Genomic DNA, 22595 nt, shown 5'->3' on the forward strand with positions numbered 1-22595 from the left:
TTTACGCACCTACTTAGAGACCGTGATCGCCAGCATCGATGACGCGGAGGAGAGCAGAGCGTGAAGGACTGGCATGTTTCATCAGCACGGTAGATGGCCACACGGGGACAGCCTGCCCTGGGTCTCCCTTCTGTGCTAGAAGTTCATGTCTATTGGTACAAAGTCGAGTGAGCGAGGGAATCCCCTGCAGTCTTGTTGGATACAGTTGCTGGATTCCGTCCCCCAGAATCCCGGACTCAGGAGGCCCGGGGTAGGGCCGGAGGAATTGCATTTCCGACCAGTTCCCGGGTGCCGTTGGTGCTGCTGGTCCAGGAAATCCACTTTAGAGCCTCTGCGTTAGACTAGTTCAGGATCTTCCCACCTGAAGAGAACCACGCCTCCTGAGGCACCCGAAGCGGGGTCAGTCTGTCAAACCTTCGACTTGGGCTCAAGTCACGATCTCGCAGTTTGTGAGTTCCAGCCCCACATCAGGTTCCACTCTGACAGCGGGGAGCCTGCTTTGGATTCTCTCTCTCTTCCACTCTCTCTCTCTTTCTCAAAACAAACTTAAAAGAGACACAGAGAGAGCACCATGCTTCCTGAGCAAGAGTAATCTGCATCCACAAATCCACAAAGCGGCACCTGAGGAATGGCCCAAGGAACTGCAGGTGGGAGATCATAGATACCCACAGCTGCAGATGCTCAGCAAAAGTCCCACAGCCAACCCGGCACTGAGTCTCTGAGTCACTGAGACATCCCACCTGGTCTCTTCTGCAAGTCCTACATTTCCTCATTCACTTCTAGGTAAACAGAAACACCAGCAATGGTAGCATGGGATTAATTACAATGCAGCATGCCTAAGGAAAAGCATAGAGAGGAGGAGCGTGCCTGCAAAGTGCGTCAGGGAAGAATTGTAGGAGATGCCTGTTTGATGTTCTTTAATATTTTAATCTTTAAAAGCAACGCGAGAGATGTTGGATCAACTAAAAAAAAAAAAAAAAAAAGCAACAATAACAGCCTGGGCACAAAGGGAATGAACTAAAATAATGACCGCGGAAGGAATCAAATGACACTGCAGAATTAACACCTTCAACCGCAGATCGTAGGACCGGAATTAACAATGGGGGGAGAGGGGAAGCAGTGATGTGAAATACAAAGCAAAGAGATGAAAATGATCAGAGAAGAGGTGAAAAGTACAGAAACAATGGGGAGAGACTTTAGAACAATTTGTGTTCCCGGAAGGGACCTATTCATAGAACAGGAGAAAGACAGCAGTCAAAGTCCTTGTCAGGAAACAGCAGGAGGCAGAAACTGACATTAGTGTAAATATGAAACACCCCCTCACAAAACCCCAGCCCAGATCAATGCCAAACATGTAACTTGGGGTATCTGGCTGGCTCAGTTGGTGGAGCCTATGACTCTTGATCTTGGGGTTGTGAGTTTGAGCCCCACGTTGGGTGCAGAGATAAATTAAAAATAAAATCAGGGGTGCCTGGGTCACTTGAGCGTCAGACTCGATTTCAGTGCAGGTCATAATCCCAGGGTTGTGGGATCCAGCCCCATGTTGGGCTGAGCATTGAGCCTGCCTGAGATTCTCTCTCTCTTTCAAAAAATAATAATAATAATAATTAAAAAATAAAATCTTAAAGATAAAAATAAATAAATACAAATCATATAACAACACAGAATGGAAAACATTTTTGAAATGTCATAATGCAATATTCCTACTAGAGTCCAAGAATAAGAAAGAAATGATCATCCAAGTAAAAACGCAGGCCACTATCTGACCTCTTTGCTCCTCCCTCACATTGAACAATAGAAGATCTGGAGAAGTTTCGAGGGCGCTTTGAGGAGATTTGTGGGATTCTAGAATTTTATACCAAGCTGAGTTTTCTGCCATAGGAGATGGTGGGAGCAAAGTATCAGATTATAAGAACTCAGAAAAGGTAGTGTTCACAAATGCTTCAGTATCAAACTATTTTCAAAAATTCTCTTAGCAGATATTTGGATGAAAGTCAGGTACTCAGCGTTGGGACAGTCGTAGAAAAATGGAAACGAGCATGGAAATCAATTAAATACAATGAGGTAGCAGAAAGCTGTTATAAATTTTGTTGTAAAATTAAATGCAGAAGCCAAATACTGTTCTAGAAAAATGCACATGGTAGGAAATGTGTCACAGTAAATTTCCAATTAAACTTAGCAAGGCTATAAAGTGGTGGGTAAGAGGTCAGAAATAAAGGTATTATAAACTTTCTTATCATATGCAAGCAAAGATGAGAAAATGCAATTTAATTTCCTGAATTTGATAATATAAGAAATCATGGCCTAAGCAATGCATTTGATAAATAGAAAGATATCCACCGGTATAATCAAAACAAAACAACTATAGGTTTGGGGTTTTATTTTATTTTTTATGTTTTGCAAAAGACAAAAAGCAAGGAAACCATAGAGAAAGCAGAGGATGAAATAAAAGTCCAGCCAAACATGTTTATTACAATATAAAAATGGAATTAGCCTCCACCATTGAAAAGCAAAGAATCTCAGGTTGGATTTTTTTTTTTTTAATTTTTTTTTTCAGGTTAGTTTTTTTTTTTTTTTTTTAAATCTGAGGCACCTGGGTGGCTCAGTCGGTTAAGCATCCGACTTTGGCTCAGGTCATGATCTCCCAGTTCGTGAGTTTGAGCCCCGTGTCAGGTTCTCTTCTGACAGGTCAGAGCCTGGAGCCTGCATCGGATTCTGTGTCTCTCTCTCTCTCTGTCCCTCCCCTGCTCTCTCTCTCTCTCTCTCTCTCTCTCAAAAATAAACATTTTTTAAAAATCCATGCTGAGAACATGGAGTCTTCCTGGGATTCTCCCTCTCCCTCCCTCTAGCTCTCTCTCTAGCTCTCTCTCTGTCTCCTCCACTCATGCACTCTCTCTCTTAAAACAAATAAACTTTTTGTTTTAAAAAGAACCTAAAAGGAGACAAAGATTTAGCAGAAAATCGATTCCAAAAGAAAACCAGTGCAGCAATATTGATGTAAAAACATTTTTTTTTTCAAATAGAAGGCACTTAATTTTTTTTTTTGAATTATTTTTGGATAACATATGCCTGATAAATTTAGTATCATTTGACACCACAGGTGATTTTGAAAAATAATTTGATATATCTTGAAACTTTAGGCTCCTAGCTTTTGGTTTTGGTTTTAAATTTTTATTTCTTTAATTCCAGCATAATTAACATACAGTGTTATATTAGGTGCAGATGTACAATATAATGATTCAACAGTTCTATACATGACTCAGTGCTCGTCATGACGAACACTCTTTAATCCCCTTTACCTATTCCACCCATCCCCCACCCACCTCCCCTCCGGCAACCATCAGTTTGTTCTCTCCATATTTAAGAGTCTGAGGTGGGTGGTTGTTGTTGTTGTTGTTTTTTATTAGTCTCTTTTTGACACTTGCATATGTTTTTAATGACTGATTGTGTGTATTGATTAAAGGTATACTGCAGTCCCGTACCCAATCCCAGTGTGTGTGTGGGTTTTTTCCTCACACTACCAAGCAATTCTCCAACACCAGCTGGGGGTCCTGTAATTCAACCCCATGCTGACCATCTACCTGGAGACAGTATCAGATTCCGGAAGCTAAGGGCTCAATCCCGCAAGACTGCCCTCCACTTGAGTTGCCAATTGCAAATCCAGGTCGTTACCCGTCCTTCTGACTGGCAGGCTATGAATCAAAAGTCCCTGGGACACCCTTCCTTTGGGTTCTGTTAATTCGCTAGAGCATCTCACAGAACTCAGAAAACCAGTTTACTCACTAGACTACTGGTTTATCGCAAAGGATACTGAACGATACAAATCAATGGCCAGATAAAGAGATACATAGGGTGAGATCCCAAAGGAACTGATGTCCTCATGGAGTTTGGGTCCTGACCCAATGGCACAGGGAAGTGTCACTAACCTAGAAGCTCTCTAAAATCCCTTCCTTTTGGGTTTTTATGGAGGCTTCACAATCTAGGCACAATTGATTAAAAAACATTGGACACTGGTGACTGGGTCAACCTCCAGCCCCTCTCCTCCCTGGAAATCCGGGGGTGGAACTGAAAGTTACAAACCATCTGTGCAGGATTGGTTCCCTTGGCCACCTGCTCCCCGGTCTTACAGAGACTTCCAAAAGTCACTCATTAACATAAACCCAGTTGGAGTTGAAAGGGGCTTGGGAATAACCAGACCCCCATTTATGGCCAAAGGCAATTGCAGGAACTGAGGACCAGAGACCAAATATTTTACCAAAAGATGCTTCCGTTGCTCTTATCACTTTGGAGATTCCAAGGGTTTGGGGCGCTGTGGGGGAGGAACCAGGAACAAAAAAATGGAAGACCAAAATATACATTTATTACAAATCACGGTGTCACTGCTCATTCTGTAATGGATGGAGGCTGTAACCTGTTTATCTTGATGTCCTCCCAGTGCCTTTCCTGGGCTTTTTCACACTCCGTACCGTCTTCCCGGGTGTTGACATCCTTTCTGATGACTTTTATTATCATCTGTAGGCAAGTGACTTTCAAAGCTGTATCATTAGCCCATATCTAGATACGGGCTATTCGTTGGGCTGTCCCTCAGGAACCTCCGATGCTCACATCCAGAATTCAGTTGGTCACCTTTCTCTCTAGGTTCCTTCTTTCTGTGCCCCCATCCGGCTGAACATAAAGCACGGGCGTCATCCTGATTGGCTCATTCTCCTTCACACTCCACACACAATGAATCATTGAGTCCTGCCCATCACGCTCTCGCGTGGTTTGCGATTCTGTCACCACGGCCCCGCTGCTAAAGAGGGATCGAAGAAGACAACTTGGGTGATAAAAGCAAACGTTTACACTTCATGAAGCGGACAGTTTGCATTCGGAGGACTGCAAAGTGGGGCGGAAGGCCGGAGGCTTTTACAGGATAAGGAATAAAGAATAAAGAATAAGGATGAGACAAAGAGAAAATATCTGATTGGCTGGGGCCCCACGGTCTTCCTTGTGTTGGGGCGAGGAGGCCCAGCGCTGGCTTGGTGTTTGGGAATCGACTCACTGCATGCTTCTGGTGGAGAGGAGCATTTACAAGGACACAACGGTTATCTAAGCTTTGGTGTGCTGATGTGGCACCTCGGGCCGGAACGGCTCCCTCCTGGGCCTGGAAAGTTACGTGAAGACCGCCATGCTTTCTAAAGCTGTTGCTTTAATAGTCTCTTGTCTGGTCCTCTTGCCCCTTGTCCACGGAGGAGAATTTTTCTCAAGCCCAAACCTGAGGAAGTAATTTCTCCGGCGAAAATCTTTGAATGGCACCCCATTCTACCCAAAAGATAAAAGCCAACCTCCATTCCTTAAAACATTAAACCTAGAATTACCATATGATTCAGCACTTTTGCTTCTGGGTGGCATATACCCAAGAAAACTGAGAGCAGGGGCAAGATCAGATATTTGCAGGCCCACAGCAGCGTGGATAAACCCAAGTGAAATTAGGTAGCCATAAAAGGACAAGACTGTATGATTCTACTTCTATGAGAATCATAGAAGATTCTCTTAGACTCCTGTTAGAAGAATCTATTAGACTCCTGTTAGACTTTTTCTTTTTTCTTTCTTTTTTCTTCCTTTCGTCCTTCCTTTCTTCCTTCCTTCCTTTCTTTCTCTCTCTCTCTCTCTCTCTCTCTGTTTCTTTCTTTCTCTCTCTCTTTCTCTCTCTTTCTTTCTTTTGAGAGGGAGAGCACAGGCAGGGGAGGGACAGAGAGAGCAGGAGAGACAGAATGTTAAGCAGGCTCCACACTCAGCACAGAGTCCAACATGGGGCTTGATCCCACGACCCTGAGATCATGACCTGAGCCAAAATCAAGAGTTGGATGCTCAACCGACTGTTGAGCCCCGCATGTTAGGCTCTCTACGGAAAGTAGAATGGTGGGTTCCGGGGGGGGCGGGAGTAGCAGAGAGGGGCAATGGAGAGATGGCATTTCATGACATGGGGTTCCAGCTGAGGAACATGGGAAAAGTTCTGGAGATGGATGGTGGTAATTAATGATTACACAATGATGGGAATGTACTTCATGTCACAGAATCGTATACTTGAAAATGGATGAAATGGCGGGGCGCCTGGGTGGCTCAGTCGGTGAAGCGTCCGACTTCGGCTCAGGTCACGATCTCGCAGTCCGTGAGTTCGAGCCCCGCGTCGGGCTCTGGGCTGATGGCTCGGAGCCTGGAGCCTGCTTCGGATTCTGTGTCTCCCTCTCTCTCTGCCCCTCCCCCGTGCATGCTCTGTCTCTCTCTGTCCCAAAAATAAATAAACGTTAAAAAAAAAATTAAAAAAAAAAAAAGAAAATGGATGAAATGGTAAATTTGTGCTTATGTATATTTTACCACAATAAGAAAAAAAAAGTGAAAACAAACAAAAAGCAACCAAGTCCCTCACTGGAGCACACAAGACCTTCACTGATTAGCACCCTCCCCACGGCTCTCCCTGCATCCTCCACCACTGTCTCCTGCTCCCAGACCCCAGAAGACCTCAGCCTATGGCCATTCAAGGACTATGTCAGCTTTCACACCCTAGGTCTTGGTAGAGCCATGACGTGTGGCCACCATGGCTTCCCTTTGCCTGTCTCCCATGCCCACTCACCCAGCAAACGTCTGTAGGTCTCCGGTTACAGCCCCGTCCTCCAGAAAGCCCTCTAGAACCCGCTGCCTTTCCCAGGGGTTCCCAAGCCATCCTGTGCTTCCCCTGGCTTGGCTAATAACACACTGGATTAAAATTACTTATTGGCTTGTCTTTTGAGAGCAAGATTCATGTCCTGTTCACCTTTGCATCTCCATCAGTGTCTGGCATCGAGTCAGCCTCAATAACTATTTGTTGGATTAGGAAATCAATCTTTCTGCACTAAGGAATGGCCTCATTTAAGAAATATTAGGACTTTGAGATATAACTCCCTTCACAGACTTTAATGTGTTACTTACGGTCTTTGACAAATCAAGTAGTCCCCAGAAAATAAGGTTATAGGAGATAGCAGATTAGAATTGTAAGGCTACGTAATATAATTAATGGAGATAAATATGATTGTGCAATTGACCCTGCAGAGATATCATAATAGAAAACTCCTTATGTTCCTGAAAAATAACAGATGTACTGGCTGCATTCTTTAGCCATGATCTAGTAAAACCAGAATGAAACAACAAAAACCAAACCCAGGAGAAAGAAAAACAAGTAGGATTGTAAGTAAACAATGGGACGTAAGAAGTCCTGAGAGGGGCACCCTGGTGGCCCAGTTGGTTGGGCATCTGACTTCGGCTCGGGTCATGATTTCATCGTTCGTGGGTTTGAGCCCCGCGTCGGGCTCTGTGCCGACAGCCCGGAGCCTGCTTCGGGTTCTGTGTCTCCCTCTCTCTCTCTGCCCCTCCTCGGCTCGTGCTCTGTTTCGCTGTCTCTCAAAAAGAAATAAATATTTAAAAAATATTTTTTTAAAGTACTGAGAGAAACTTAAAACTGCAGCACTATTGAGTATAGTTGCCTGCTGATCTTTTGGCCGGTTTTCTGGAAAAAGAAAAAAAAGCACATCATTCCAAAATTGACTCAAGTAAAATTAAAAAGCTCAGGGACTGATGATCTTGGAAGGAATCCTTGTTGGCATGATGTTTGACAGTGATGCCTTTCAAACTTGTAAAAGAGATCTATTCTGACAACATAGGAAACTTGGAATCCTACTTAATTAATTTTGTTTAAATATTAGTATCCTATTATTAAAAGATGACCCAGATAGGTGAATGAAAGGAAAATGGAGATTTCTGGAATCTGCATCTTGCCTTGACTTTGTCAGACTCTGGCTGATTCTTTTCACCTAATTTCTGATTTTCAGCAGAGTCTCAGCTGGATTTCTCCGGCTCCTCCGGTCCTTCCTCCAGCCTTCCAGGAAATTCTTACTCATTTTCTCAGAGTCTCTTTGATTTTGTCACTCTCAGTCTCTGATCGCGGCACGGTGGATGGCGTGCCCAAATTTTCTCATCTGTGACGTCCGTCACCCTCCTCCTGCATCTCGCCGACCTTCTGGGAGCACCCAGACTAGCAACCACGTGCTCCCCTATCAAATCTAAAGGACTCTTTAGACCGCGAGTCAACCCTAGGTGCGTCTCATAATTCACTCCATAGTCACTAAACTGTGATGCTGGAGACAAATCCACTTTACACACCCACCCCAGTTGTTCTTACTTATATAAACGGCTTTGAACTTGAGTCATTTCGATTTCCGGCAAACTTGAGTCATTTCGATTCAGATCATTTAGATTTAAATCATTTCGATTTCCGGCAAATTTCAAACCCCCTTTCATTTGTTAGAAGAAGGACATATTTCGAGCAAGGTAATGACTGCTTTACCAAGAAAGCCGGGAAAGAAAAAGGTCGAGAACTTTCTTTCACCGTGATCCACATTAAATTAAAACATTTCTGTATGCATTCTTGGGTGAGTTATACTGCAGAGACCCCAAAGTCTTAGTGGCCAACATAAGGGTTTATTTCTCTCAAATCGCATGCACCAGGAGCCACGGTGCAGGAGCAGCCCCTACTTGGTACAAGTGTTTTTGTGACAGAAGGAAAAAAGAAATAGCAGAACACAAGACGGCTTTGCGACTTCTCTTTGGACACCCATCACTTTCATATATGGCTTTCACTGGCATTTAATTGGCCCAAGCCTGACATCAATGGGCCAGTGGGCAGGGAGAGATGATCCTCTCACAGGGAGGGGGAAAAATCATTAGAAACAATAAAATCTGTTACAGCCCACACCCTTTCTCACAAATATTCATTTTCCTCCCTTTAGCCACAAAATAGACTCATCCCTACCCAAGAGAAACACTCAAAAATCCCATCCAATTACAATATGTAAGACTCAAGATCTAGGGGCAGCTGGGTGGCTCAGTTGGTTAAGCGTTCGACTCTGGATTTCGGCTCAAGTCACGATCTGAAAGTTTGTGGGATCAAGCCCCACATCAGTCTCTGCACTGACAGTGTGGAGTCTGCTTGGGATTTTCTCTCCCTCTCCCTCTCTCTCTGCCCGTCTCTGTCTCTCAATAAATAAAATAAATGAACAAAAAGACTCAAGATCTAGACCCTGATGATATACACTAAATCTGGGTATGGTTCCTCCTGATCTGGAGACATATGGATTAAAAAAACAAATCCCTCTCCCCTCGCCCCCAACACACTCAACATATAAGGGTGGAACAGACTCGGGTTAACCACCCAAAACAATCCCATCCAGAAAGAAAGAAGAAAACAATGGAAGACACATAGCGGTCAAAAGCTTAGAGCAATTCTAAAATCTTGCCGTACAGACTTTGGGGTGAGGAATATTCCTTGATTAGATCCTGGTTCTGCTTCCTGAAAACTGCTCTTGATTTCACTGAATGATGTCAAGAATAATTCCCAGCTTCACCATCTGGGAGACCTTCTGCCCTTTTCCACTAGTCTCCTTCCCTCCTGATGAGGGCCTTGGAATACACCTTGCTTTGGGCCTGTGTCACTTATTCTCCTAATGGCTTGTGCCCATAAAAGGTTGGGAGCCCAAAGATCATTTTATGTTTTGAGTAGTGATAGAGCCTTTTAATCCCATGCTGTTGGTTCTTGCCCAGTAGAGCTCTCTCAAAAAATTCGTCTTTCTTTTTTTTTAAATGTTGATTTCAATTGTATTTTGCTAATAGCCACAACCACAATTATTTTGAGACATAACTCTCTCTAAAACTAATAACCAATTTCCTTGGAGAGTCACTTAGCATTTCCAGAGGTTTTAATAAGGACCACTTTGATTTGTTTTGTAATTTATAACATTTCTCAATTTTATCTCTTCTTGGTTGAAGATGAAAAACAGTTTCTTCTTTCCATTCTGCAAGACCAGGAATTTCTGAGTGGTCTCCGTTCCTGGCTTGTTCTTTCCTGAGCTCATCTCTCTCTCCTGTTTTGTTTTGTTTCCTTTTTTAAAAAAATTAAGATATAATTGACATGTAACATTACATTAGCTTCCTATGTGTATGATAATGATGGGATATTTGTATATATTGCAAAATAATCACCACAATCATCTTTTTAAGTGTATTTCTTTATTTTGAGAGAGAGAGAATGATTATGAGCAGGGGAGGGGCAGAGAGAGAGAGGGGGAGTGAGAGAGAGAGAGAGATAGAGAGAGAGAGAGAATCTCAAGCAGGCTCCATGCTGTCAGCACGGAGCCTGCTGCAGGGCTCGAACTCACAAACCGTGAGATCATGACCGGAGCCAACATCCTGAGCCGGACACTTAACCGACGGAGCCACCTGGGCGCCCCCACAATAAATTTAATTGACATCCCTCCTCACACGTAATTGCACACTCTTTCCCTTGTAATGAGAACTTTTAAGATCTACTCTCTTAGTTTCAAATATGCAGTACAGTGTTATTAACTACAGTCACCATGCTGTATGTTAGACCCACAGAATTTATTTGTTTCATCACTGAATGCATGTACCTTTTGATTCCCTTCCCTCATTCACCTACCACCCACCCACCAAATCGGGCAATCGGCAATCTGTTCTCTGCATCTTTGAGCTCAGGGTTGTTATGTTTGTTTGGGGGGGGGGGGGGTTTAAGATTCCATACATATGTGAAATCATATGATTTTTGTCTTCCTCTCTGACTTATTTCACTCTGAGCTCACCTCTTTCTTTTTTTGCATTTCTTAATTTAAATTCAATTTAGTTAACATGGAGTGTAATAATGATTGCAGGAATAGAATTCAGTGATTCATCACTTACATGCGACACCCCGTGCTCATCCCGCCAAGTGCTCTCCTCAATGCCCATCACCCATGTAGCCCGTCCCCCCACCCAACACCCCACCAGCAACCCTCAGTTTGTTCTCTGTATTTAAGAGTCTCTTACGGTTTGTGTCCCTCTCCGTTTTTATCTTGTTTTTCCTTGCCTTCCCCTGGGTTCACCTGTTCTGTTTCTTAAATGCCACATGTAAGTGAACTCATATGATATTTGTCTTTCTCTGCTGACTTCTTTTGCTTAACACAATACACTCTAGTTCCATCCACATTGTTGCAAATGGTAAGACTTCATTCCTTTTGATCACTGGATAATATTCCATTGTCTGTACCTACCACATCTTCTTTATCCATTCCTCAGTAGATGGACATTTGGGCTCTTTCCTTCCTTTGGCTGTTGTTGATAGGGCTGCTGTGAACACGGGGGTGCACGTGCCCCTTCGAATCAGCATTCTGTTACCCCTTGGGTAAATACCCAGCAGCGCAATCGCTGGGTCGTAGGGTGGTTCTATTTTTTAGTATCTTGAGGAGCCTCCATACTGTTTTCCAGAGGGGCTGCACCAGTTTGCCTTCCCGCCAGCACCTGGGATCCCCCAAAGGGATCCTCTTTCTCCGCGTCCTCGCCAGCACCTGTCGTTGCCTGAGTCGCTAATGTTAGGAGCCCACCTCTTTCTGGTTTCACCCTGTCCGTTACCGCCAGTTGCAACCATGCTGTTCCCCAGACTGATTACCTAAGGCCACAAACTCCCCCCACATATACCTGTCCTTCAAATCATCACAGGCAATGCCGCAACCGAGTGTCATGCTTCTGCATAACATCCGTGGGTTTTTATCTTTCCAGCCTCCAATCACGTGTTTCTCATTTCCCACCCCTTGGCCCTGGAACATGGTGTTTTCGAATGTTTGTTACGGTAGCCTCTGACCTCTGTGCGTGGTTGCACTTTTTTTAATAGAAATTTTTTTGTATTATTTTTTAAATATGTTTTGTATGATGTGTATAATCTCGGTATCGTTGACTTAAACCCAGTTAGCAAACAAGCCTGAAATGCCTACGGCTGGTAACAATGAAGGGCGTTTCGTACTCGTCTTCCTTTTCCTTAGTGGGGTATCTGCAGATCTTCCCCACCTTATCCTTGTTCTGGGGCCCAGACGGAAGGGACAGCCCCCACATGGGGCATGCCATTCTCATGGCAGAGGAGAAAGAGCACATGATGTGGCCTTTAGAGCTTTTAATTGGATGCGGCGGATGTGACTCCTGCTCACATTTCATTGGCCAAGGAAGTGACAGGACCACACTTGGTAGAAATGGAGTAGGAGAGTATAAGACTCTCACGAGGACACGAAGACCATACTGGGGGATGCCACACCTCCCTTTAGCTTTCCTTCCTCATGAACACGGCTTTGAACCTGGATGTTATCTTGTTAGAGCATGATGCGTATCTAAAGCAAGACGGGAACGGCCAGCTTCGCAGGAGATACAGAACATCTTTAGAGATGTGTGCATTATCTGAGGTGTGACACAACTTCCAAGTCCGTGAGGTGTGCAGGGCGTGCGGAGGTGACGGCAGATGGCCGGGTGAGTGGGAGGCCAACTAGCAGGTGGCATTTTTTTTTTTTTCCTCTGGGAGTCTCAACCGAGGGGGCTATGTTGCGCTCACTGTATCCCCAGTAAGTGCCTGCGAGTTCACGAGTATGCTTGAAGCAGAACACGATGGAAAAAGCTGCTCATCTGATATCCTGGAAAGCTGAGCCGAGCTTCCACACGGGAGCTTTGGGCTGTGCAGCCATGCCCCAAGCTTTGGCTTGGCAGCCATGCCCCAGGCTGAGTTCTCAGCCCCACGCGCCCAACACCTGCTCATCCCTCTTTATCCCCACAGTTCGACATGCAGAGGATAACTCTGGAGGAGCTGAAGCACATCCTCTACCACGCCTTCCGGGACCACTTGACAATGAAGGACATCGAGAACATCATCATCAACGAGGAGGAGAGCCTGCAGGAGACCTCGGAGAACTGCCAGACAGAGTTCGAAGGAGGTAGGTGCCCCCGATTCCGCCTCCTACCTGGTCTGGGACCGGCCAACACCTTCACACCCTCGCTGTGAAGAGTGAATTATTTACAGTCGGGGCTGGAGGGCCTTGTCCTGAAGCCAAGAATCCAGGACTGAGGTCGCAAGATCCTTTCTGCAAAGATGCAATAGGTTCTTTTTTCTTTTCTTTTTTCTTTTCTTTTCTTTTTTCTTTTCTTTTCTTTTCTCTTCTCTTCTCTTTTCTTCCTTTTCTTTTCTTTTCTTTTCTTTCCTTTCCTTTTCTTTTTCCATTTTTCCCCCCAAACCCTGCCTTTTTGCAGGAACTCTAGGGACCCTGTCTTTCCTCCAGTGGTTCTCTCAGGTCTGTGATTAGATGGGCAGCTTTGTGGTACTTTGCCGTTACTTGCCGGGGGGCTGCATGGAGTGGTACAAACTCCCGCGCCCAACTCGGGTCAAGTCCAGTGGCTAAGTGCGCAAACTTGGCCACCAGGTGTGCCTTCTCTGAGGGCGTACCCTGACCTATAAACATCAGGATAATTACACCTACTTCGCGGGACCCTTAGAAAAGGATTGCCTCTGTGCTCTGCTCCCTGAAGGCACTGGTCAGAAACAGCCCCATTCACAAAAATACTCTCGCGAATTTAACCCTGTACTTACAGAAGAAAGAAGCTTTTCCTGGGGCCAAAATATAGACCCACGAGAGGCCATTTTTCTTGGGCTCATGAAAGAAAAGTTAAGAAAAAAAAAACAAAACAAAACCAGCCTACCTGATCCCCTAATCAGTAGAAAGTTCCAGGGAAGCTAAATAATTCAATCCCTCTTTCCAACTCTGAAAATCAGAACTGCTTTAACAACCCTGATGAATAGAAAAAAAAGATTTTTTTAATGACATTAAAACAGGATATCAGGCCCAGCCATCTCTAACTTTTTCAGGGCTGGGATCTCTTAAAGAGGTCTAGCCACTCTTTTCTATTCTTTTTCCTGAACACTTACACAAATCGGGGCACACCGTTGGGAAGCTGTCACATAGCCACCAGGATGGCATTCGCCCTGCCTGGTCTCGGAGCCAACACGTTAGAGCCGGCCGAGCGGGGAGTCTATGCAGAACGGAGTTAGTCCAGGGGGCCACAGTGGTTCATTCGGACCTGGGCCCCCAGGGGTCCTGTCCGGGCCACACCGCTGCATCGTGTGCAGGATTAAAGGCCATGACAGGAAGAGACGCTTCTACTCCGAGGTGATAAGTGCGATTAACTCAAGCCAGGGAGACGGGGAGTGGTGGATAGGGAGGGATTGGGGTAAACTTGAGAGCTGTGCCCCCTTCTGAAGGCATTCAAAAATCTTTCAAAAACGCCGTGTGTGGCGAACAAAACCCGGTTGTGGCCCGGAAGCTGCCCCGGTCGGCCTGCATGTGACACGTGGGCTGGAGCATCAGTGGCTGTATTTGGAGTCGGAGCCACGCAAGACCACACGAGAGCAGGGTGGTCACAGCCAAAGCCACATGTGCAGCAGGACAGGCAGGGGGATCGGGAGGGTGAGCAGGGGCGAGGCAGGCAGAGATGGGAGGAACACCTGAGAAAACAGCAGGCCTGGCCTCCCCCATCCATCTCGACCCAGCTCTTTCCACCCTGATGACAGACTGTGTGTTCAAACAATGGAAGCATCGGGGGCTCCGGCCCCCCACTGTCAGCAAATGCTCTGGAGATGGGGTGGGGAGTATTTCTGGACATCTTGTTTTCCACAAGAGCCTTCGTTTGTGGGTCAGTGTTTTGTTCAGAGAAATGTCACAAGTCTTAGTAATTTGGGAAAGGTCAGACTGCACTGGGAAGGAATCTGAACCCTAAGCAATGTCTTTTTATTATTCAAAAGCTCATATATTAATACACTGAGGGAGAAAGGGGTTTCCAAATCGAAGTCTTCCTGAGTCCGCTCTAATTGACTCGTACGTATAACATGGGCAACAGCTACCAACCGTGGGGTTTATTGATACGTTCCAGTTGCTGTGCTGAATGCTTTAAACTTCGTGGCCTTCTTGAATAAGAGAAACATTGCTTTGTAATTAGCACATTGCTTTTTTGAATGCCCTCTGCAACGTGGATTACATAAGCCGTTTTGCTTGTTTTCACATCAGAGGGGTTTTTTTGTTTTGTGTTTGTTTTAATATTATGTCAGTGCCGTTTGGCCTGAAAGGCGAGCTCATTGGTTTGTGTTCAGGTTGAAGATTTTTTCCAGTCTCGGAGAGAACTGAAGTCACTGGTGGATATATTTAATGCCCGCAGCCGTCTCCTTGTTCAAGAAAGGGCTGCCCTGACTGTGTATTTGGGCAGAGTTGTCTAGGATGAGGTGATACGCAGGCACTGAGCTCCCCGCTGCTGCCCTAGGACTGGAAGAGTCCGTTTGAGGCCTTGTGGCCGACCTTGACCTCCTCCCTACCCTCCCAGGGAGCTCTTCCCTCCTGCTCTTGTTAAAATTTTGCTGCAGCAAAAAACGAATCAAACCAAACAACTTGGCTGCAGCAGGTAGATACCCACGCTGATCAGCTCAACCTGGAAAGCCGGGAGATCCAAGGGGACTGGGAATCTTGCCTTACTTTATGTCAGAGGAAGGAACCAATGAAGAAACAAAACAGAAACCTAAAAGTGCAGGTCTTTGCCCTGTCTCTGAGCGAGGAAGGATGAGCTGGTCGATGAAACTGATGTGCGGTAGAATGGAAATTTGTTTCTTTTAATTTTTTTAATGCTTATTTATTTTTGAGAGAGAGAGGGAGAGCACAAGTAGGGGAGGGGCAGAGAGAGAGAGAGAGAGAGAGTCAGACAGACAGACAGACAGAATCGGAAGCAGGCTCCAGGCTCTGAGCTGTCAGCACAGAGCCCGGCGCGGGGCGCGAGCCCACGAACTGCAAGATTATGTATGACCTGAGCCGAAGTGGGATGCTCGACCGACTGAGCCACCCGGGCGCCCTGGTAGAATGGAATTTAAAGAGGCGCACCTCAAATAACTCTGAGCTCAGCAAATTGGGGGTCAAGACTGAGATTCCGGAGCGTAGCAGAGGTTTGAAAATGCTGATGTGCACGACCTGACGTGGAACCTGTTAGAGCCGAACAGGAGGCCCTTCCTCAGGCCCTAGCGTCGTTTTACACCAGTGATGATACTTTTCGCTTTTACAAATCTTGGGTCTGAGACTTGTACAAACGTGTTCAGGTTCTGTCCGTTAAGTCAGGAAATCTCGGTCGTTCCTTCCACATCAATGGATGTGGGGGGGATGTGGCCCCCTTTGGTGGGAGAGGTTTATGTTTTTCTTTTTCTCCTTTTAGTTTTCCCTTTGGCTTGATTTTGTTGTCTTTACCCGTTTGGTTCTTAGGCCCACGCAAACCACAGATACGTGTGCACGCACAGACACATCCACAGGGCCCCTCACGCGTTCTAATCTGCCTTACCGTTACGGAAGATAGGGCTCTGTGATCATAAGGAGGCAGGAATGTTTCCATCTTCTCCCAGGGGAAGGACAAGAGGTACTAGGATGAGATTCCAAGGTACACAGAAGGACAGCTTTCTTGACTTGTCTTCAGGAAACCCTTGAGTTGGGGGTTCGTGTCATGTGTAGAACCCATTTTCCTGGAGCACCAAAAGAAGTCATCTACAGAAGCCCTTATTAAGGCCGGGAAGAGACCAGAAGAATCTAATTCAAGGGTTCTGAAGTGGACCTTTCCTTTATTCACACCTGTCTTCCAGATGAGAAATCATTCAGATTGAGTCAAACACCGGACCAAGTGTCACCCACCGTGCTGGGTGCTTTGGGCATGAGGTCATTGAATCGCACTGAATTCAGGGGCTTTCCGGCAAAACCCATCAGCTGGCCGTCTATCCAGCCCCCGGTCCAAAGAGAATCCTCAACTCAAAGTATGCCTTTCAAGTGTTCCCAACGCCCCAGATCTTTTTGGATTCCCTCATTAAGATCAATTATGTTGAATGTTCTGAGCTGTCAGTTTTCAATATGTGTGTTCTAACTATTTGGAAAAATAAATAGGTCAGCATTCACCGAAATGGGCTAGTTACCGGACTGTGTGCCTGCCCGCAATGCCCACTCACCGTCCGGGCTACATGAGAGGTTTAAGACGTTTTGCTTCCGTGTGATTCCTTTATAATCACCAGACATTTCGCCTTTGGGGAACAGAAGCCCAGTGACGCTGAGAGACAGATTCCTGTCTCACTATTTGGGTCCAGTTGCTGACACATGTGGAATCGAGTGGTCTTGTGGTTGACCTTGTGGTCATCTAGTTGCCTGTCACCGGATCCTTATTAAGGGTTCACCTAACAAATTATATTATATATATTATGTTTGATTTACCGCTTCTAATGTGTTTACTGCTTCCTCCATATCGATACAGTCCAGGAGGAAAGGGACGGGAGGGAACTGCCTGGCGTGGCAGCCAGGGGCCGGTCACCTGTTAACACGAGCAACTCACCTGTCAGCGTGTCCTGGGAGAGAAGTTCTGTGGCCCCTCTGGTACAGATGAGGAAACCGAGGCTCAGCAGACTGGTGTCGCTCGTCCAAGGTCAAATACCGGGGAAGGGTGTGAACCCGGGGCTATCTGACAAGGCCCTGCCCCTTCATTTGTTCCTCTGGCTCCCTTTAGCCAGACACAGGCGTCTCAGGCCCCCTTACGGAATGGCACTTCATCGTCACTCGTTTTTCATGTCATCGCCAGGAAAGTCATATTATATTTGGAAGTTGAGTAGAAGGCGCGGCAAGACTGTGTGTGAGCCCTTTCAAGACACATCCCCCAAATGTTGTCCCTAAATGGAATACCAGCTGTCAGATTTTTCTAGACATTCTGACAACACGCGCGGCAGAAGGAAGTAAAGCGAACTCATCAACGGGGGGGGAGAAATCGTTTCTGTGAAAGGCATATGGCAGAGCTGTTCTGCGCCATCCAGCGCCTCGGGATGATGGACGAGAGAAATAAATGTCAAAGGAGGGGACGCGGGCCGGGTAGCTCCCTAGCTCCCAAAGCATCACTGCGCAGACATGCGGGTTACGGGCCCACCCCTGGCTGGACTAGATATGTGACCCTGCGTGGGTTCTCTAGAAACTCTCAGCCTTCTCTTCTTCACCTCTGCAATGCAAAGATTGGACAATGACGGTCACGTCCAGCTTCAACAATTTCTGCCTCAGCGGAAGGTCAGAAAGAATTTGCAGCCAAATCTAAGGTCTCCAGGCCAGCCATCCCTGCTGAAGCTGCAGAATTCCTATTGGGATGTCAAATGCACACCCAGATGGGGAGCCTTGTCCCATCACCTGGCCGTGCACGTTGGGTATTTCAGGCCCGTCCAAATGAAAAGGGCATAACACGTCTCCTACACCATCTGCTCTCGGTTTGCCCGGTGCCACGAATTTCCTTAAATAAAACCTGTTCTCTGCGGGTGGAGGTTAAGGTGGAGCGGAGGGTCCGTGGCAGGTGGTGAGACAGGACACAGTTTTCAGAGAGATTTGGGACTTCAGACAGAAAGGGATTTTTTTTCTTCTATTTGGGAATCCTTCACAGCAGTCCGGCAGGAAAGTTTTCTGGAGCCACGAGTGAGGAGTGATGAGATTCTGAGACACGAGGTAGACAGCTGGAGGACTGGTTTTGATTAGTACGCCTGGTCGTTGAGGACTCCAACTCTGCACTCTGGACAAGCCTGGCTGAAAATCCTGCTTTGTCCTGTCTGCGGTCACTTGCCTGAGACACTTGCATACACAGTAAGAGCCTAATGTTCTTCATCCGTGAAATGGGAATCACACAATGACTGCCTCGTGTGGCTGGGACATGAAGTGACACATGAGATTATTTTGTATAAGGCTGAACACGTGAGTGAGCACTCGAAACAGACAACGAAACAGAACGAGCTCATCCCTAGCCCCAGGTCTGTTCTCCTGATTTGATTTTTTTTTTCCCGGAGACGTCGTGCGTCCCCACTGCTAGAATGCCACATCGTCTTTGAAGGATAGCACAGGCACCAAAGGTGCAGGGTTTGAACATTCTTCTTGACACCTTCACTCCTAAAGTCAAGTCGATGCCAACATCGGAGGTGCCAAAAGTACCAGTCAGGACTCTTGGTTTTAAGTAGCAGCAACTCAACCCAGACGCCCTTAAACTAAAAAATATTGGCAAAGGGATGAACTTTGGCTGACCTGGATCGAAAGAGCTCAAGCGACATTCCCTCGTCCTCCCAACCCCCTGTCTGTCACTGTCTCATTCCCAGTCTCTGTCCTTCTTTCCTCTCTGTTGGCTTCGTTCTTGGGCAGGCTGTCTCTCCCCGAAGTGACAGGATTCTCTCCCTGAAGATTCACCTCCATTCCAAGAAGGGGCTCCCATCAATCCTGCTTGGCCCACATGCCTAACCCTGAACCCAGCCAAGAGCTTGGCACACTCTACTTGGCCAGTCTGGTTTGCTGCAGGGGGAAGGTGGAGCCCTGGACCAAGAGTTCAATCAGTCTGAAGACTGAGCTACAGATACCCAAACCAAAAGATGAATTACGTTCCCAGAAGAGGAAGGTCTGTCGGAAAGGCCAGAACAACACCTGGCCACCTCACCAAGGGTCCACGGTGGAACCCTCCAAGCAAGACCTGGCTGTCCGATGGCTAGAAACCTGAGGATTTTATGGTAGCGAAGGAGCCAGAAGGGTGGCCCTTCTTCCCCTTAACAGGTATCATAAAACATGGCACTGCTATTCGGCCACATCATCTATCTCTGCAGGTCTTACCTGGGGTACCTGAGCATTCTTGGTCTCGCTGATGTATAGAAAATTCACTTTCAGGGGCACCTGGGTGGCTCAGTCGGTTGAGCATCCGACTTCGGCTCAGGTCATGATCTAGTAGTTCATGAGTTCATGTCCCGTGTCGGGCTCTGTGCTGACAGCTCGGAGCCTGGAGCCCGCTTCGGATTCCGGGTCTCCCTCTCTCTCTGCCCCTCTCCCGCTTGTGCTCGCTCCCTCGCTCTCTCGGTCTCTCAAGAGTAACTAAAAATATTTTTTAAAAATGACAAAAAAAGAATATTCACTTTCAGGAGCTCTTAATTAGTTCCACTTTAGGCTATGGAAATATTCAGTTTCATAAAATCATAAAATGTGAGACCTGGAAGGATCACAGAGCAGTAATAGCTCCCAGACTTGGTAGTTCTGGCTCATTGTGAGAATCACCTAAGATGGGTTTTGTATTGTTTTGTTTTTAAACATTCCTGAGCCCCGAACTCCCTGCCAGAAATATCACTTACATAGAGGTCTGTGTGGGGGCAATTAATCAGAATTGTTATGATTCTGGTTCGCCTCATTTGGGAGCCAAAGCCTCCAGACACGCAGCCCCATTTCGAAGAGACTGAGCCAGAGGGATTATGGACCCAATACGTCCAGGGTCACCCAGCCAGTCCGTGGCAAAATCCGTGCAGACTCCAGGAGAAAACTCCTAGAGTCACTGCCTGTCATTTGCCGAGTGGAGCAGTGTGAATCTGTTTTGTTCTTTGTTTTGTTTTAAATGTTTATTACTTGAGAAAGAGACAGAGAGCAAGCAGGGGAGGGGCAGAGGGAAAGAGAGGGGGAGACACAGAATCCGAAGCAGGCTCCAGGCTCTGAGCTGTCAGCGCAGAGCCTGACGTGGGGCTCGAACCCACAGGCCTCGAGATCATGACCTGAGCTGAAATCGGCCGCCCAACCGACCGAGCCACCCCGGCGCCCCTAAATCTGTTAAAATAACAAAGCGAAACCTGTCTGATGCTTGAGCTCACAAACCCAGGTCCTGCCATATAGCATCCAGGAGTCTGTAGGTGTTCAGGACTTGCTACCAAGCTTTCAAGAAAACTGGAGACCCCACTTCTATGTGCTCCTGTGTCAATTTCTCCCCATGTTCCTTCTGGGCTCCTAAGTCAACCACTCTGCTGGAAAGAGAGCTCGGGTCCCATGGGAAGAGAAACATGGAAAAGATTGCCAGCAGCATGATACATTCTTGCCATTTTCCGTGTTCAGTTGCAAGTTCCTCGAAAAGAGTTACCATACCACCCAGAAATTGGACTCCTACCCGGATCTGTACCCAAGGGCGCTGGAAACACGTCCACACAAAAACTTGTATAAGAATGTTCTAGCAGCATTATCCATAATTGCCCAAAACTGGAAACAACCCAAACGTCCATCAGCTGGTGAACGGAGAAACAAAAGGTGGCACAAAGAGAAATAAAGGACCAACACATGTGACAGCATGCATGGGCTGGGCCAAGTTAAAGAAGTAAGAGGCAAAAGGCTACACGTTGTACATTTGCATGTATCTGCTATGCCCGATGCCGGGACGAGGTATCTCCATAGAGACAGAAAGGAGATTAGCGATTGCCAGGGGCTGGGGAGGCGGGAATGAAGGGACGAAGCGTGACTTCTAACGTGTGTGGCGTTTCTTTTTAGGGTGATGAACACATTCTGGAATTGGGTAGTGGATTCTTTCCCAACCTGGTGAATGTACTAAATGCCACTGAACTGTCCACGCTAAAAGGCTGAATGTTACGGTATGGGAATGCCATCTCAATTAAAAATAAGCAAGTATTGACAGACCAGTCCATGGAGCGCCTGGGTGGTTCCGTCGGCTAGGCATCCGACTCTTGGTTTCAGCTCAGGTCGTGATCTCACAGTTCGTGGGCTCGAGCCCCACGCCGGGCTTCGCGCTGCTGGTGCGGAGCCTGCTTGGGATTCTCTCTCCCTGTCCCTGTCCCTCAAAATAATAAATAAACATAAAAAAAAAAAGTCCAATCATTACAAAAATTTAAAGATCAGGCTCTATGAGAGCAAGACATTCAAGAGAAGCCTCCTAGGGAAGAGAGGTTTGGGGTACGCCCAGAAGAAATGAGAGGGAAGGTCAGCGGGCACCCCCAGCAGAGAGAACGGGCGCCAAGCCTTGGACTGCATCGCACAGTCTCGTGTGGGGACGCGTGGGACCCCTGCTTGCCTGAAACAGAAGCTGCTCGGCAAGGAGGCACAGCGGTCTAGGAGCAGAGGTGGGAAAGGGACAGGAGGTGGTCGGCGGTCCTCCCAGCTGAGCTGAGATGCTGGATGGCACGCGCTTCCCCAGCAAGAAAGCGTTGGCAGAAAGGTCGCGGGAATCCGTGGCGCATACTAAGTGCTGCTTTGGGAAGGTGAGTTTCACTGCAGCCCGGAACGAATTCACGAGGGAAGGGACCACGGCAAAGGTCTGGGAGCACTGCTCGGATGCTCACTCCCGTGCTGGAGGCTGCGGGGAACGGGAGAAAAATGAGCAGACCTTTCCTCCAGCCCTCAGGGGATACAAGGACGTCTTGCACTTCTCTGGCAATTCACAGCTGGGCGTGGCTTTCACTTTTTGTATCCGCTCATTCATCTTTGAGATGATGCTCGACATTAGCAGAACGGTTAGCATCGCCTCCTTGCACAGAGAGAGAAACTGAGGCTCAGAGAGGTTCAGTCGCTTGCCCCGGGGCTGTTCCTGCGCGGTGGTTAAGAGAAGCCCTAGCCCGGAGTCACAGGTCATCCTGGGCTGAGCCGGAGTTCCGCTGGGGAAGCAAACCCTAGACACAGAGTAAAACCCCAAACTGTAGCACAGTGCAAATGTATGAGAGCCGAAGACGGGCCTTGAATTATTATCAACAAACACATTAACCCGGGGCGGGCTGTACCGTCAAGCACATCAGGGGTTTGAAGTGGCTTTTCTTTGGATCTCCCTATAGCTGAGTGTCCTGTCGCTAAGCGAAAGGTCAAGAAGGCAGTTTGTGCAGAAGTTTTAAACCCAGGTGTTAGAAC

General features: G+C 46.9%; 1 protein-coding gene across 1 annotated transcript in view; it reads left to right on the top strand.

Moving 5' to 3' along the window:
- CALN1 (calneuron 1) overlaps positions 1–22595 on the top strand; it is a 270634-nt gene that overhangs the window by 242966 nt on the left and 5073 nt on the right. Inside the window, exon 4 of the mRNA XM_049639377.1 lies at positions 12656–12812. Coding sequence (XP_049495334.1) covers positions 12656–12812 — 157 coding nt within the window. The remainder of the gene's footprint in view (positions 1–12655; positions 12813–22595) is intronic.

This window comes from Panthera uncia, chromosome E3 (genome assembly GCF_023721935.1).
Source record: "Panthera uncia isolate 11264 chromosome E3, Puncia_PCG_1.0, whole genome shotgun sequence".
Taxonomy (NCBI): Eukaryota; Metazoa; Chordata; class Mammalia; order Carnivora; family Felidae; genus Panthera; species Panthera uncia.